Source organism: Pelodiscus sinensis, chromosome 25, assembly GCF_049634645.1.
Source record: "Pelodiscus sinensis isolate JC-2024 chromosome 25, ASM4963464v1, whole genome shotgun sequence".
Classification (NCBI taxonomy): Eukaryota; Metazoa; Chordata; order Testudines; family Trionychidae; genus Pelodiscus; species Pelodiscus sinensis.
The window spans coordinates 11,648,529-11,663,547 of record NC_134735.1 but is presented as its reverse complement, the minus strand read 5'-3'; the positions used below and the strand labels follow the sequence as shown (position 1 = coordinate 11,663,547).

At 46.7% G+C, this 15,019-nt stretch overlaps 1 protein-coding gene across 1 annotated transcript; it reads left to right on the top strand.

The window, feature by feature from the left end:
• The first annotated feature begins 770 nt into the window (after positions 1-770).
• On the top strand, positions 771-13,232 carry MYCBP (MYC binding protein). The gene is made up of 5 exons (XM_075909056.1): positions 771-1,006; positions 1,104-1,176; positions 4,579-4,627; positions 6,234-6,363; positions 13,138-13,232. The coding sequence occupies exons 1-5, from the start codon at positions 992-994 to the stop codon at positions 13,180-13,182; spliced, it is 312 nt and encodes a 103-aa protein (XP_075765171.1). The 5' UTR covers positions 771-991; the 3' UTR covers positions 13,183-13,232.
• Positions 13,233-15,019: the final 1,787 nt, after the last annotated feature.

Genomic DNA, 15,019 nt, shown 5'->3' with positions numbered 1-15,019 from the left:
GGGGCGGAGCTGCGGGAAGGTAGAAAGAGGGACCGGGCTGAGAGGCTGGGCGGGGCCAGAGGGAAGGCGGGAGGAGGGGCAGGCTGAGCGGCCAGGCAGGGGGCGGAGCTGAGGGAAGGCGGGAGGAGGGACCAGGCTGAGAGGCTGGGCGCGGCCAGAGGGAAGGCGGGAGGAGGGGCAGGCTGAGCGGCCAGGCAGGGGGCGGAGCTGCGGGAAGGCGGGAGGAGGGGCCGGGCTGAGCGGCCAGGCAGGGGGCGGAGCTGCGGGAAGGCGGGAGGAGGGACCAGGCTGAGAGGCTGGGCGCGGCCAGAGGGAAGGCGGGAGGAGGGGCCGGGCTGAGCGGCCAGGCAGGGGGCGGAGCTGAGGGAAGGCGGGAGGAGGGGCCGGGCTGAGCGGCCAGGCAGGGGGCGGAGCTGCGGGAAGGCGGGAGGAGGGACCAGACTGAGAGGCTGGGCGGAGCTGAGGGAAGGCGGGAGGAGGGGCCGGGCTGAGCGGCCGGGCAGGGGGCGGAGCTGAGGGAAGGCGGGAGGAGGGACCAGGCTGAGAGGCTGGGCGGAGCTGAGGGAAGGCGAGAGGAGGGGCCGGGCTGAGCAGCCGGGCAGGGGGCGGAGCTGCGGGAAGGCGGGAGGAGGGACCAGGCTGAGAGGCTGGGCGGAGCTGAGGGAAGGCGGGAGGAGGGGCCGGGCTGAGCGGCCAGGCAGGGGGCGGAGCTGAGGGAAGGCGGGAGGAGGGGCCGGGCTGAGCGGCCAGGCGGTGGGCGGGGCTGAGGGAAGGCGAGAGGAGGGGCCGGGTCGAGCGGCCAAACGGGCGGCAGACACAGCTGGCGGAGAGGGCCAAGGCCGCGGAACAGAAGCTGGGGGCGGGGCGGGGCCGCGTGCTAGCGTCACCCGTCTCCCTAGGAACAGATGGGACGCGGCGTGCCTTCCCCGCCCCCATAAAACCCCCGGGGCGCATGCGCGCTTAGCGCAGCGGCGGCGGCGTCTCGGCCGGGATGGCGCACTTTAAGGTGCGGGGCAGCGGCTGCTCTTCGGGCTCCGCGGGAGCCGGGGGCGGGGTGTCCCCGCTGGCTGCTCCCCGCTAACGCTGTCCCCTCCTTTCCGCAGGCCGCGGACTCCAAGCGGGAGCAGTTCCGCCGCTACCTGGAGAAGTCCGGCGTGCTGGACACGCTCACCAAAGGTAACGGGCCCGCGCCGCCTTCTCAGGGGCCTCGCGCTCCCCCCCCCCCCCCGCCGTCCGCTCCCCCGGGGCCCTTCTCTGCCCCGCCCCCTGTAGCCGAGGGCTCGCCCCGCTTCCACAGCTCTGACCCGCCGCCACGCCCTTAGGGGGCCCCTAGACTCGCGGGGGGGGGGTCATCGGGTCCAACCCCCCCGGGGAGTTGGGGCTCAAGTGACTCGCCCAGCAGAAGCAGGGATCCGATTCGGTTCTTCCGGGAGATCCTGCACCCTGAGACTTACTCCCTTCTTCTTCCTGTAGTCTTGTGCCTGACTTGCTGCACGCTGTTGGGCCGCTGCAACAGGGGTGGGGAGCCTGTCGCCTGTCTGGGTTCTGTGGGTGGCCCACGAGACCTCTTGTCGTGCTTGTGTGGCGTTCCCCTGGCTTCCATCTGTGGAGTAGTCCTCCTACTATTACTGAAGCACCATGCACCTCCAGCAAAGGTACCCGGAGTGAGGTGCCTGCTGACTGCACACAACACTGACTGAGCGAGCCCTGCTCTCCCTATGCATCCAGGCAAAGTGCTGATGTTGTTCAGTTGGTGCACCCCACGAATTCTTGGTACACAAGTACAGTTAGCAAACTGTTAGTTACCACTACCCTATCCCAGGAGACCACCTTGCTGCTTATGACAATCTTGTGGTCCACTGAGATGGAGGGATGCTCAAGTCGGCCCATTCACTAGGTTGCCCATCGCTACTCTATATCAAAGGAGGCAGGGTTCTTGTACAGAACAGCTCATTCACTGCAAAGTTCTGTTTGATTCCCCAACGAGGCAGAAGTCCTGTTTATTCCTCTAATGTATGTATAGCGTTCAGTCATATCAGTTTTGTGTTGCCTGGATGTAGCAGGGCAGAGTTGAGAGCACAGAAGAGTTTCTTTGCTCTTGATTCCTGTGCTCAGCACTGCTTGTGGCACCCAGCAATTAAGAGGAGAAATTGCAAGGAAAGTCCTGATCCGTCTTCAACTCAGAGATGGAGCAGGCTTAGAGCACATTGAATTTGGAAAAATTTAGCCAACAAAGCATAACTCCTTCTCCTGAGCAATTTCTTGAATCTCTATAATTTGGGCAGGGTTGTAGTAGGGATTGCAAAAGGCATACCTCTTAACAGCAAGGCCATCCGTACTGCTAAGTGCAGAGGCAATATAGCTTCTTAATCAAATAGGTGTAAGAATTTTTAGCATGGGCAAAACAAAATTTTTGCCTTAATTTCGTTCTTGGAAACAGCTGAACTGTTGGGTACAACTTTCAAAAAAACTTCAACATGAGGCATGGGCATGTATATAAAATTTCAGTCCAAATGGGCAAACTGGAAAATGAACTACAAGCAGGGTCTTAATGGAAGTTATTAAGCAACCTTACGTATAGGTCTTAACTATCAGCTCTGGCTATAAACTGTTGTGGAAGTACCCAAATCCCCATATATGGATTGGGATGACATTGGGCTAAACATAGAAAATCTTAAAATTTCTTCACAGGTATAGCTTACAATCTAAGGAAGTCAAACAATATACAAAGAATTAGAGGCAATTAAATATTTCTCTGTATTTTTAGTCTTGTAATTATATGAATATTCACTTCCTCAGCCTATAAATTACACACAAGCCATATTCATTTTGGCTTCATCTAAATCCAGAAATCGAAGAATGAATTAATCCACTGGAGAACATAACATAATGCTGGCTCAAGTTCACTTGAGGATAGGGATGTAAAATCACATTTGGTTAACTGGTTGAATGGAGCAAGTGGAGGGGGAGGAGGGAAGCAGCTATAGCCTCCACCAAAAGTCATACCCCTACTTGAGGATTCAGTCCACAAAGCAGTAAAAAATGAATATTTCAAAGTTTGTGCCACATGGCTGTCTTTGGTTCAAAGTACAAGTTGAGTATCATATTCAATGTAATACTGAGTGCACCTGGAGATGAGCACAACGTGATGAAGCCAAATGTTGTACTGTAAGTGCAAGCTACGATCCTGAGACACTATTTAGGATTCTTGCTTCAACTCTAGAAGCAAAGCAGCAGGTTGTGGAATTTGTTTCCACCTCCAACTCCTCCTTCCTCCTCCTTAGTGTAAAGGTGGCCTGGTGATGGAGAAGAATACTGAGTTTCCAAACTCATTAAAGGAGACCCTGGCTTTGGTTTAGGGATGTTAAATATTGGTTAATTGAATAGTTGAGTAACTTCATGAATTCTTATTTATTAGTCAACTATTCTATAGTTCATAGAGGTGATGCTAGCAGCTAGTGCAATCCGACTAGACTCCCAAGGAGTGCTGCTGCTGCCTCTGTGGGGTGCCAGGCAGGAACTGGTCTGTGGGGGGAGCCAGTTTAAAAATCATCTCCCCTCGTGGATCGGCTGCCCATCACCCTGTGCTGCTGTCTCTGAGATCTTGGACCCAGCGCAAGCTGGAACTGATCTTGGCTGCCTGTCTGCGTACAAATACACTTTAAATGCAGAGCCACCTCAGTTGGTAGGGCCTGGACATGTTGCAAGCCAGGACTGAGCCGGGCTGCTGGCCAGCCTGCTAAAAAATATACTGGCAAGGGGGTGAGGAGGAAAAGGTGTGTAGTCTATAGCATTAACCTATAAGCTTCTGATTATTGGTTGACTACACTATTACATCCCTACTTTGTCTATGCTAGAGAGGTCTAGGGAAGAGGTCTCCTATTGGCTTAATTACTCCAGCCCTTGCAAGCAGTGGTAGCTATATCTGCAAAAGCTCTTCTGCTCATATAACTTCCGTTTTTGAAGTGGTTGTGTTGTTCATGGGGGTGGCTATTTTACTCCGCTGAGCAACATAACTTATGTTGTTGGGTATTTAAGCTATAGTGTAGCCATAGCCTTAAATTACCTTCATTATAAGACAAGTCACAGATGTGATTGTGGGCAGCTACTTCAGTGGGTAGAGAATGTGTGTCCAGGAACTCTTACTAAAAAATTTAGATCAGTTTTTAGAACATAACTGCTTGAAAGCACTGTTCTTGTAATGTTTGTTTTCAGAAATTATTGCAAATACTTAGCTTTATGGTTCATTAAAGAATTGTTGGAAAAAAGCTTATTCAGAATAATTCCAGTTATATAACTGCAATCAAGCTTATGTGGATGCACATGCATCTTAATAGTACTCTGCATGATCATTAATAATAGTACTCTGCATGATCATTAATATTTGTTCATTGTCCTAATTTTTGACTGTAATACAAGCTAGCTTTGTTTTAATGTTTATTCTAAAGGTGATGTTTCACGAATCTGAAAGCAATCCTTTTTACATCTCAAATTACCTTTGACTATTGGCACGTGCTTCATAAATTGAACTGTTTAGAAAGTTTCTGCTTTCATCTGTTGGATGTTTTTTACTTACAGTGTTGGTAGCCCTTTATGAAGAGCCAGAGAAACCAAATAGTGCACTGGAGTATCCTTTTTCTTCCTGTGAATTGATGAGGCAAAAGATGGAAGCCTAGTCCAAGAAGGATACTAGTTTGTCTCCAAATTATAAGTAAACAAAATATTTTTACTTATTTAATATTAGTAGACTTATCTGGTGTTGCCTGGATCCTTTAGGGCAGGGGCTGGTTATGGGGGGGTGGGGGTGGGGAAAGGGGGAGTGCATGGGGCAGGGAGGTGTAAGAGTGAGGTTTGGGGGAATCAAGAGGGGCTTAGGGAAGGGATTCCATCTGGCAGTGGCATTTTTCTGATTCCCTTCCTCCCCTACCCCCATTGGTGCTGTGGCCAAAGGGAGGAGGTGGTTAGGGCAAGGAGGATACTTACCCATGCTGGCTGCTCCCTTGGTGGTACAGCTGCTCCCAATGGATATGCTTCCGGATAACTCTTCCTCTGCAAGCTTGCTGCCCCTAGTGGCCACTCTGTATTGCATTCTTCCCATAGCATATTATGGAAAACTGTCCTTTCCTGAGACTGCCAGTTGTCTTGGCACAGCCACACCCTGACCTTGCTTTAAGTTAGGAGAAGAGGAGGCTACATACCAAGTTTGGTGGCCCTAGCTAATAACATCATTTATGAGGAGTCCTTGAACAAACGGGCTTGCAGACAGAGATTATATATAATATAAAAACAGTAAAAGCTTTAGGGAATTAGCACTCAGTCAGCCAAATAAAATAGAGAACTGGAAATTTAACTCTTGCATGATGAAGTACTTACTACCAACAGCCTGATGCTTTTGGCTCATCTAACCTGGTGGTATTTGTTTTTGGCAGTGGCTGATGCTTAATAGAAGACTTGCATCTGTATTAAGCATTTTTATAGGTGGTTTTGCATAGGAATTCCTGTGGTTCACTGCATAGTTTGGAACACTGTATTTTACCTAACGACTAGAGTGTAGTGCTGACAACTCTAGTTTGTCTTAATCCTGCTAGGCTTTGACTTCTTGCCTCAGTGAATTGAGGGCTTACTACACAACTATAGAAATGTAGCCGTGTTAGTCTGGGGTAGCTGAAGCAAAATGCAAGACAATGTAGCACTTGAAAGACTAACAAGATGGTTTATCAGATGATGAGCTTTCGTGGGCCAGACCCACTTCCTCAGATCAAATAGTGGAAGAAAATAGTCACAACCATATATACCAAAGGATACAATTAAAAAAATGAACACATTGTCCTTTTCATGTGTTCATGTGTTCATTTTTTTTAATTGTATCCTTTGGTATATATGGTTGTGACTATTTTCTTCCACTATTTGATCTGAGGAAGTGGGTCTGGCCCACGAAAGCTCATCATCTGATAAACCATCTTGTTAGTCTTTAAAGTGCTACATTGTCCTGCATTTTGCTTCAGCTACCCCAGACTAACACGGCTACATTTCTATCCTTTTCTAAAGTATTTGGAGACTTTGCAGGCTGAAATGCACTAAATAAATGTACTTGCATTTTATTGCTAAATTATAATTAACATGACACAACAGTATTGGGTAAATTACCTTAATGCTGCAAAACTGTCAGTATTGTAGCCTGAATTTGACTAAATTACCATTTCATAGCCTAGAAACACTTAACTTTTTACTAGCTTTCTGAAGCATCATATAGGAGCTGCTGCTCCAGAAAATCCAGAAATAGAGGCCCTTCGTCTGGAAGTGGCAGAGATGAAAGAAAAATATGAAGCAGTGCTGGAAGAAAACAAAAAACTAAAATCTAAGGTAAGTATATTAAGTCTCCATTGCAATACAGTCTTAAAATATAAAGAAAGAAATACAGTGGTATTAGTACCTCTAGCAATAGTCACTATTAGTCAGTGATCATGTAGTGTCACTTGATGAAAATCTCAGAATATAAGGGGAAACCTGATAGGCTCTTGGTGGCAGTAACTCAAAACACTTCATGTTTTAATATGAGTAAATGCTCAACTTTTTCTTACCTCTCTTTAAAAGTGATGGGAAACAAGTACCAGACTCAAGTAAAATCTGAGTGGAAATTGTATAATTAAATTCTAGGGATGTTGATGTGTAGACATGGTAACCAATAAGCCTGGTCTTATCAGTTAATCCTGTTGACTATGTGCATTCCCCCTCCTCCTCTTGCTGCCTCTGATACAGAGGTGAGCACGGGATGCTGGTGCCTGTGGGGAGCCAGCTCCCCAGTAGAACCAGATTTGCCTGCTGCCCCCACCTCTGCATTGCTGCCTTGGACCCGCTTGCACATGGGTGCCCCACCTCCCGCGCTGCTGCTTCAGTCAGAGGCAGCAGTGTGGGGAGGGGGAAGCTGCTCCGTGGCAGCAGCCCATGTCTGCAGGGAATGTGTGGGAGCTCTCTGTAGACAGCTGCTGCTGCCGCCTCTGTATCAGGTCAGCAGGCAGAACGGGTCTGCATGGGGAGCTGGTTTTTAAAGTCACCCTGCGCTGCTGCCTCTGATAGATGGCAGGGAACTCGCTGGGAGTGCAGTGGCTGTCTTCTCCCGTGGCCCCCCCGCCCCTCCCCGGGGACTATCAGATAGTCTTGTGACCAATAATATTTGATGTGATTACATGAATATTCAGTTACATGCTATCTAACATTCCTATTAACTTATTCAAATATGATGTAAAATAACCTAGGTCTTCCCAAATGGATTATATTTTAAAGAAGCCAACTGAAAAAGCTTTTTATAGAATATAAATTCAAGGGGAAAGACCTATTCATCAATGGGATCAACTGATCACAGGATCTGACTCACTGGAGACACTTGTGAATACTAGCTTTCACTCTAGTTTAAAATGCCTGTAGCTTATATTCAGGTAAGTACACCCAAAACAGACTCTGCCTTGCAGACTGTCTGAAAATAACTGGTGCTGTTTATAGCACCTCAGCTATCTCAGTAAGGTATTTGTTCTTAAACAAACTATTTGAGTTTTTTTTTCAAATCACTTATACAATTACTATATTTACGTGGATCCAAAGCTGCACATGCAAATTGCCTTTAGTTTGTGGCTAACAATTAGGAATGTTAAAATTAATCAACTAATTGAATAGTTGATAGAATTTCCATCGACTAGTTGATAAGAGCTCTTCTGCTTTGAAATGTAGCAAGAGCCTGCCCGGCTGTTGCTACATTTCAAAGGTGGAAGTGCTCCAGCATTCCGCCTTTTAAATGTACAAGATCTCCAGCAGGGGCTCTTGTGAATTTCAAAGATTGGAATCTCCGCTGGCCCTGGGCTCCAGCAGCCTTTCAAATCGGCAGCGCCCGCCTGGAGCCTGAAGTCAGCATGGGCTTAGCGGGGAACTCTCTGCTGGCCCCAGGCTCCACCAGGCATTTCAGTCTTTGAAATCCACAAGAGCCTCTGCTGGGGTTCTTGTACATTTCAAAGATTGAAATGCTGCTGCTGCACCCCTGCCCCCTTCCATGGAGCTGGGGGGGGGGGGGACTGTCTTTTAAAGTGGCTCCCCCCCATTGTCTTCCCCTCGCTGTCTTTGTGATCTTGACTGCTGGGGGGGGAGGGGAGCAACTAGTTACTTAAATCCCTACTAACAATGCTGGTTCTAAAGATGTGCCCATATTTTCCGCTCACAGTGATTCTGTTTGCAATATTGTTTTTTACTTAACATGACTAGTTACTACTTACTCTTTTTGTCTAGTTACTAACTATTTTTGTCTTCCACAACTTTTGATCATGCAAACTTCTCTGTCTGGATTATGGGACTACCTGCAAGGAGACCCAGCTCTTGTGATCTTGGTCAATTAATATCTCAATTAAATGTGCTGTCAGACATAATGTCTATACTGGGTCATATCATCTCACCCAGTATCCTGTCTGACAGCAGCTAATTGCAGATGCCTCAAAGGAAACAAACAGAACAGACCAATTATCAAATGATTCGTACCCTGTCGTACAGTCCCAGCATCTGGTGGTCAGGCTTAGGGACATCCAGGGCGTGGAGCTGTATCGCTAACAATCATGGGTAATAACCACAGATTGACCTATCCACCATCAACTTTTTAGGTTCAAACAAGAATTCAGTTACTTTTTAGCCTTCTCAACAATTTACACAAATTGACTTGGTTTTATATGAACAAGTACCTCCTTTGGTTTATTTTAAATCTGCCTATTAACTTCATCAGGTGACCCTTGGTTCTTGTGTTATGTGAAGGGTAAATAATACTTCCTCCGCACTGTTCATGATTTTACAGACTTCTATCATATATCCCCACTTAGGTGTCTTTTTCAAGCTGAATAGTCCCAGGCTTTTTAATCTTGTATGAAATCTGTCCCATATCTGTAACCATTTTTGTTGCTTTTTCTATATTTTCTTTGAGATGGGGCAATCAGAACCGCAACAATATGCAAGGTGTGAGTGTAGCATGTGTGCTAGGTCCAGGGCGTCCCATGAGCATAGGCAGACTCCGTGGTCGCCTGGTGTGCCCGATGATGTCATGGCCATTGATGGCCGTGCAGGCGGGGGCACTTATCACGTGTTCCGCCTGGGGCGCTAGCTGCCACAGCTGGCCTCAGGCTGCTCCTGACTAGGTCAAACTCCCCCCTACTGAGCCTGTTTTTCTTGCCCTCTTAAGCCCCCAGTTCCCTGTTTTACTGAGTCAGACACACTAGCCTTCTGCAGCACAGACACAGGGTCCAGGACATGCTGCCAAAGCTGCAGACCTTAACTAAAAACAGCAGCTCTCAGGTACATGGCCTCTGGGAACTGAACCATAGATAAATGTCTTGTGTTGTATAGAGCTCTGTACAGTATAAGCTGATGAAACTTTCTCAATGTAAAGAGATGGATGCACAGACTCCCCTCCTGGTAATAATTTACACTGAGTTTAATAAACATGATTTTATGAAGTATAAAAAGTAAGATTTAAATGGTCATAAGCAGGGCTCGCCGAACCGTGGCGAGCCCTGCTCACCAGCTGTGCTGTCTGGCGATCTGTGCAGATCGCCCGAACCCGGCTCTTCCGGGTTAGTCTACTCACCACGGGCGAGTAGATTGTATTATTTGTCGAGCCCTGGTCATAAGGACAGGGGCGACCCGTGGATGTAGGCAACCTCGGCAGTTGATGACGTCACGCCATTGAGGGCTATGGAGGCAGGGGCGCCGATCGTGCATTCTGCCTACGGCGCCAGTTGGCAGCAGCTCTCCTCGAGCTGCTCCTGCATAAGAGTACACAGAACAATGATGGTTGGTTACTAAGCAAAAACAGAAACCAGAACACTCAATCTAAGCTTAATATACTCAAACTAGTTGTATGTAACACTTTGCTCTCCAAGTTGTTCTAATAAACTTTCACAACCTGGAAAGCCTTCAAGTCTGGGCCCAATCTTTCCTCCAATCTTAGTTGTCCTTAGCAGTCATCTTGGATAGGGTAGTCAGGGAGAACTGACAACCATGTTTACCTCACTCCCTATCCTTAAATAGGTTTTGCACAAGGTAGGGATCCTTTTGTCAGTCTTAACCTTTCCTCTGTCCAACTTTCCCTGGCCCTCAGCATGACTACATGAGTAACACATGAAGTATAAACCTGTCTCAACTGCTGCTTTACTGTGCTGCAACTTTCTCACTTAGGGCTGTGAAAAACCACCCCCTTAAGCACATCAAGTTACAATGCTGTAAAGAGCCAGTGTAAACAGGCTCCCATGCTTGGGGCTATGCCTGTTTAGGTGGTTTACATAATGTGCTGGGAAAGCTTTCTCCCAGGGCTGCTGCTGTGGCTGTATTCTTACTTTAAAGTGCTACTTTGGTAGCCTTTTAGGGTACATCTACATAGCCAGGATAAAGTCTAATTAAGCTACCCAGCTTCAGCTATGTCAATTGTGCAGCTGAAGTTGAAATAGCTTAATTCAACTTCTGGTGCTGTCTCTACAGCAGGAACTAGAAGGAAGAACACTCTTCCTTCGACTTCCCTTACTCAGATTCCCGGTTACCCTCATTTCACAAGGAGTAAGAAGTCCTTCAGCTTGACATGATTTTGGAATAAAGACCTGAAGTATAAACACACATTTGTAACGTTGTTCTGAAATAACACTACTGTGTAGACGTACTCTTAACATTTAAGTGTAGATTTAGCCTAACTTCAAATACAGGAATGATACAGGCGTACAAATGAAACATGGGAATAATCATTCATAGATGGTAACCTTCCTGACATTAACTGGAATACGTGAGAGATGTCATACTTGTAAGGATATTCATGTAAAGAATATGGAATGCCCTATCACGCCATGGATTTATATAGTGATTATCAGGGCTTGAGAAACTATAGAATCTACTCGCCTGTGGCGAGTAGATTTCAACCGCGCGCCCTGTTTATCGGCGGCACATGCATGCGCAATGAGGCTCTTGCGCATGCACAGTGTGGGACTGGCGAGCAGCTTTTGCCGCCATTTGTCAAGCCCTGGTGATTATGGTGTGTTAGCTTTTTTTTAACTGCCGCTGGACTTAGTGATAGTTTGAGATGCAGCCACAATGACTTGAGTGGTGGCAGCAGCAGCAAATTTAAATCTCATGGTTTTGTATGTATAATAGGGATTGTTTTCCTGTATGTATTACTTTATTACCAATGACTTTCATCTGTCACTTTATTGTGAAAGCCCTTGGTAACTCTTCAGTCACTAGTCAAATTTTGCTGCCTTTTTTACACCTGTTTTTTTCCCCAGTCCTTGTTAACTCTGTTCTCAGTACTGATCAGTGTGAGAGAGGGAGAAGGAAGGGACAGCTACTTATCTCACTCTATTCTGAAAACTGGTAGCTTGGCTATACCCTTTATTTTAACCAGTTGCTGATCCATTAGAGGACTTTTCCTCTTGTCCCATGGCTGTTTAGTTTGCTTAAGAGCCTTTGGTCAGGGGCCTTGTCAAAGGCTTTCTGAAAGTTCAGGTACACTGTATCTGCTTAATCACCCTTGTATCCATTTGTACAGCACAAAGGCTAATTTTTTTACTCGAACATTCTGCTTAGTCAAGCTGTCATGCTTATCTAAGTGGTCCTGGCTTGGCTTAAAATAGAAATGCTTCTTTGAATGGGGGAAAAAGATGGGTTTTGTGGGGAGCATGGATGTATTAATTGCATCATGTGGGATTTTTTTTTGGTCAGTTGGCTTAAAATGAGAGTAATCTGACTTGAGCAGAAGGGGGGACTTTCCTAAGAAAGTGATCTGAGGTCTGATGAAACTCATTTGGTAGTAAGGGCTGAACTATATCTTAATGTGTGGGACAATTACAAAGGTTTGGGCTGTATGCCACAACTCTGAAAAGGTGGGAGAGTTTGCCCTTGGGCAGTAATCAAGTTTGCTGGGAGATACCAGAGATAATGGAGAGTACCATTAGGACCACCAGTTATTCTGCTCTAATTTACTTTTCTCTCCTTTCTGTCTGAATTTTTTCTCATTAACTTTCTCTTCTCCGTTTCTCCTTTCCTCCTCCTCCTTGCATCTCTTGTTTATGTACTTCACCTCTTCTTTTCTTGTTTCATCTATCTTGTCCTGTGCACCTATTCTCTTAGGTCTATAGTGGGCAATAATTTTAGATGGGAGGCCACTTCGGAAATTTTTGAAGTGGTTCCAGGCTGTCCCGGAAGGGGCAGGGCTTTGGACAGAAAAGGTGGGGCCAGAACACTTGTGTGCTTCCTTGATTGGCCTAGGGGTAGGGGAGCATGTGAAGTCTTTGCCCCTGCCCACCTCTAGAGAGAACCACCAGCTGTTCTGAACAGCTCCTTGCCCTGGTCTCTTGCTCCCTGTCCTGGTGCTTAGTCAATCCTGGTGGTTGGCTCTAAGCACAGCATACCGTTGGTAGGGGAGGAGACTTCATGGGGTCTCCGTCCCCAGGCCCTGATTGGCCTGGGGGTAGGGAAGTAGCAGGGTGTTGGCAGGCTGGATCAACCCTACAGAGGCCCTTTTGCCCACCCCTGCCATAGGCCTTTGTTATGGATATAAACAAGTAGCCGAGTACATGATTAACGGATAAGCCTAGGCTTACTGGTTAACTTTTTTCAGCTACTTGCATTTCCCCCCCCTTGCTGTCTCTGTATCAGATATACCTTGGAATATAAGAGACCTTGTAATTGTCTTATGAATAGCCAATCCCCATTCTAGTGATGGCAGACCATTTTATTCCAGTATATTTCAGGACAGCATGCAAGAATGTAGAACACTTATTCTGTCCAGTACTTGCTCAAGAATAGCTAGTATTTGGTAATCACAATGTAACACTGGTCTGAAGTAAGAAATCTGTCCATGGAAAACCTGTCAAATATTTAAGTCTTGTGTGCTTGCAACCTCCTGGCTTCATAAGTCACTTTAGAAAATCCTGCCTTGCACCCCACCCCCATTTTAAACAAGTTTACTGGGCATCTGTAGCATTTGAAAATAAGTCAACCTAAATATGTAGTAGCAAATGAGATTTTTCCAGAATAAAGCTTGCTCTAAAATTCTCTGCTATTGAGGTAAACCCTGAAGACAGTTAACATTCTGTTGCTAACAGTCCATTCTTTTTAATTCCACAGCTATCTCAGTATGAACCACCTCCAGAGGAGAAGCGGGGTGAATAGGAATGTTTTCATCTTCTGGTTACTTAACTGAATAAAGGGCTTCATTGGAAGTTCACTGTCTTGACTCATTCTGGATATAAATCTCAATATTTCAGGCAATATTTTGGTAATCATTTTACAACTACATGAATTGTTTACAGAGGTTGTAGAATCTCACTGGAAATAAACACTTCTCAGTGATTGTCTAGATAATACTTAATCTTGCCATGAATGCAAGGGGCTAGAATAGATGACTTTCACGGTCCCATCCAGCCATACAATTCTATGAAAAAAGGCCTTACAATTCTTAAGGTAATCTGCAGACATTTTTCTGGAGAGTTCTAAAACTTCTGATGCTTTATAAACTTTTTCAGGGATTAATGTGTGATTTGAGTGTTAGGGATGTTAATGACTAGTCAACTATCCAATTAGTATAAGCTTACTGAGTAGCCAACTGGAATATCAACTACTCGCTTCCCCACCCATTCCTTTTTGCCCCCTCACTGCCTCTGAGGCAGCAACAAAAGCCAGGGCTGGGGAAAGCTGGCTTAAACTTGTTTTCCCCCTCAGCACACTCTCTGCGGTGCCTCCCTGCTGCCTCTGATTAAGGCAGTAGGGGAGGCTGATGAGAAGCAGTCTCTGTCCATGGGCATCCCAGTGGGGAGCTGGACTCCCCCATGAAGAGGGACTACTGGAATTAGCAAGCCAGGAGTGAGCATTCCCGGCTCATGCTGGTCCGGGCTACTGCGGCTCTGCATTTTTAAATGTAGTAAGAGCTCGATAGCTCTTACTACATTTTAAAATGCAGAGCTGCAGCAGGGGATGGTTCTACAAGCTGGCTTGAGTGGGGACCAGTTGGTTAGATAACTGCTATTTAACATCCTCAGTGTTAGCTTTTTCTAAAAGGTATAATTTTAAGACTTCTCTATCACTATATGCCTGAATGACACTGGGTAACTTAAGTAGCAGTATTAAAAATGAGTTGGTGTCCAAAGACTGTTTTTGTATGAGCTGGAAGGTGAATTTTGTTGCTTTGTCTTTACAAAAGTGAGGCTGATTATAATGCACACATTTAATAAAACTACTCACAAAAGGACAAAAAGTGAAGTAGTATAAGTGCTGGCAGTTTCCTAGACTACACTGTACCTTTACAACCTAGTCTTGCTTTTATTAGGCTGACACGTGCCCTTTTCCCTTCCCCTACACTTGTCAGAAAATCAGAGCTGGCTGGTGCTGGTATTGAAGAGATTCTGTGATTTGTGTGCACAACATATGCTTTGATTAAACATTCATCTTCAATGAAGAGGTAAAAATAAATCACTGTGCCCTTACTGGTATGCTGGGGTCCTGGGCAAGGTGGCTATGGGTTGCTGGCAGAAGCAGGGCCTTGGGCAGAAGGGGTAGGGTTAGAGGACTAGGCTTCCTCAACCAGCCCTTCATGGCAACAGTGGCCAAAAGCCCACGAACTGCAGCGGTTGGGAACGGCAGCCTCACTGCTCTACCGATTTGCAGAATGCCCGGCAGACCTGCTGCTGGTAGGCAAGGGGGAGGGCTCTTTTGAAATGGCTGGGAGGAGGAGGGAACCTAACCCTAAAGCGCTGCTGGGGAGGGTACCTAAAGTGCTGTCGCAGCAATGCTTTAACGCCTGCCGTGTACAGGCCAATCCTAGCAGCTGCGTCCCACCAGCGTGCCGTATCAGCCCGCTCACCTCTGCATGCGTTCAGCGACTCCAGAGTTACTTCTCCATTAAAAAGAATTCGGTCACTGATGATCAGCTGGGTTGGGGAGGGAGCAGCAGGTTTCCTTAGGGCAGCTGGCAGGGTCGTGTCTTGCACCCCTCGCCCCGCCCCCTGCTGCG

Bases quoted from the DNA above. Each gene is read 5' to 3' on its own strand.
- MYCBP (XM_075909056.1), top strand. The intron at 1,177-4,578 runs GTAACGGGCCCG...TTTTACTTACAG, and splicing joins GCTGGACACGCTCACCAAAG to TGTTGGTAGCCCTTTATGAA. The intron at 6,364-13,137 runs GTAAGTATATTA...TTAATTCCACAG, and splicing joins ACAAAAAACTAAAATCTAAG to CTATCTCAGTATGAACCACC.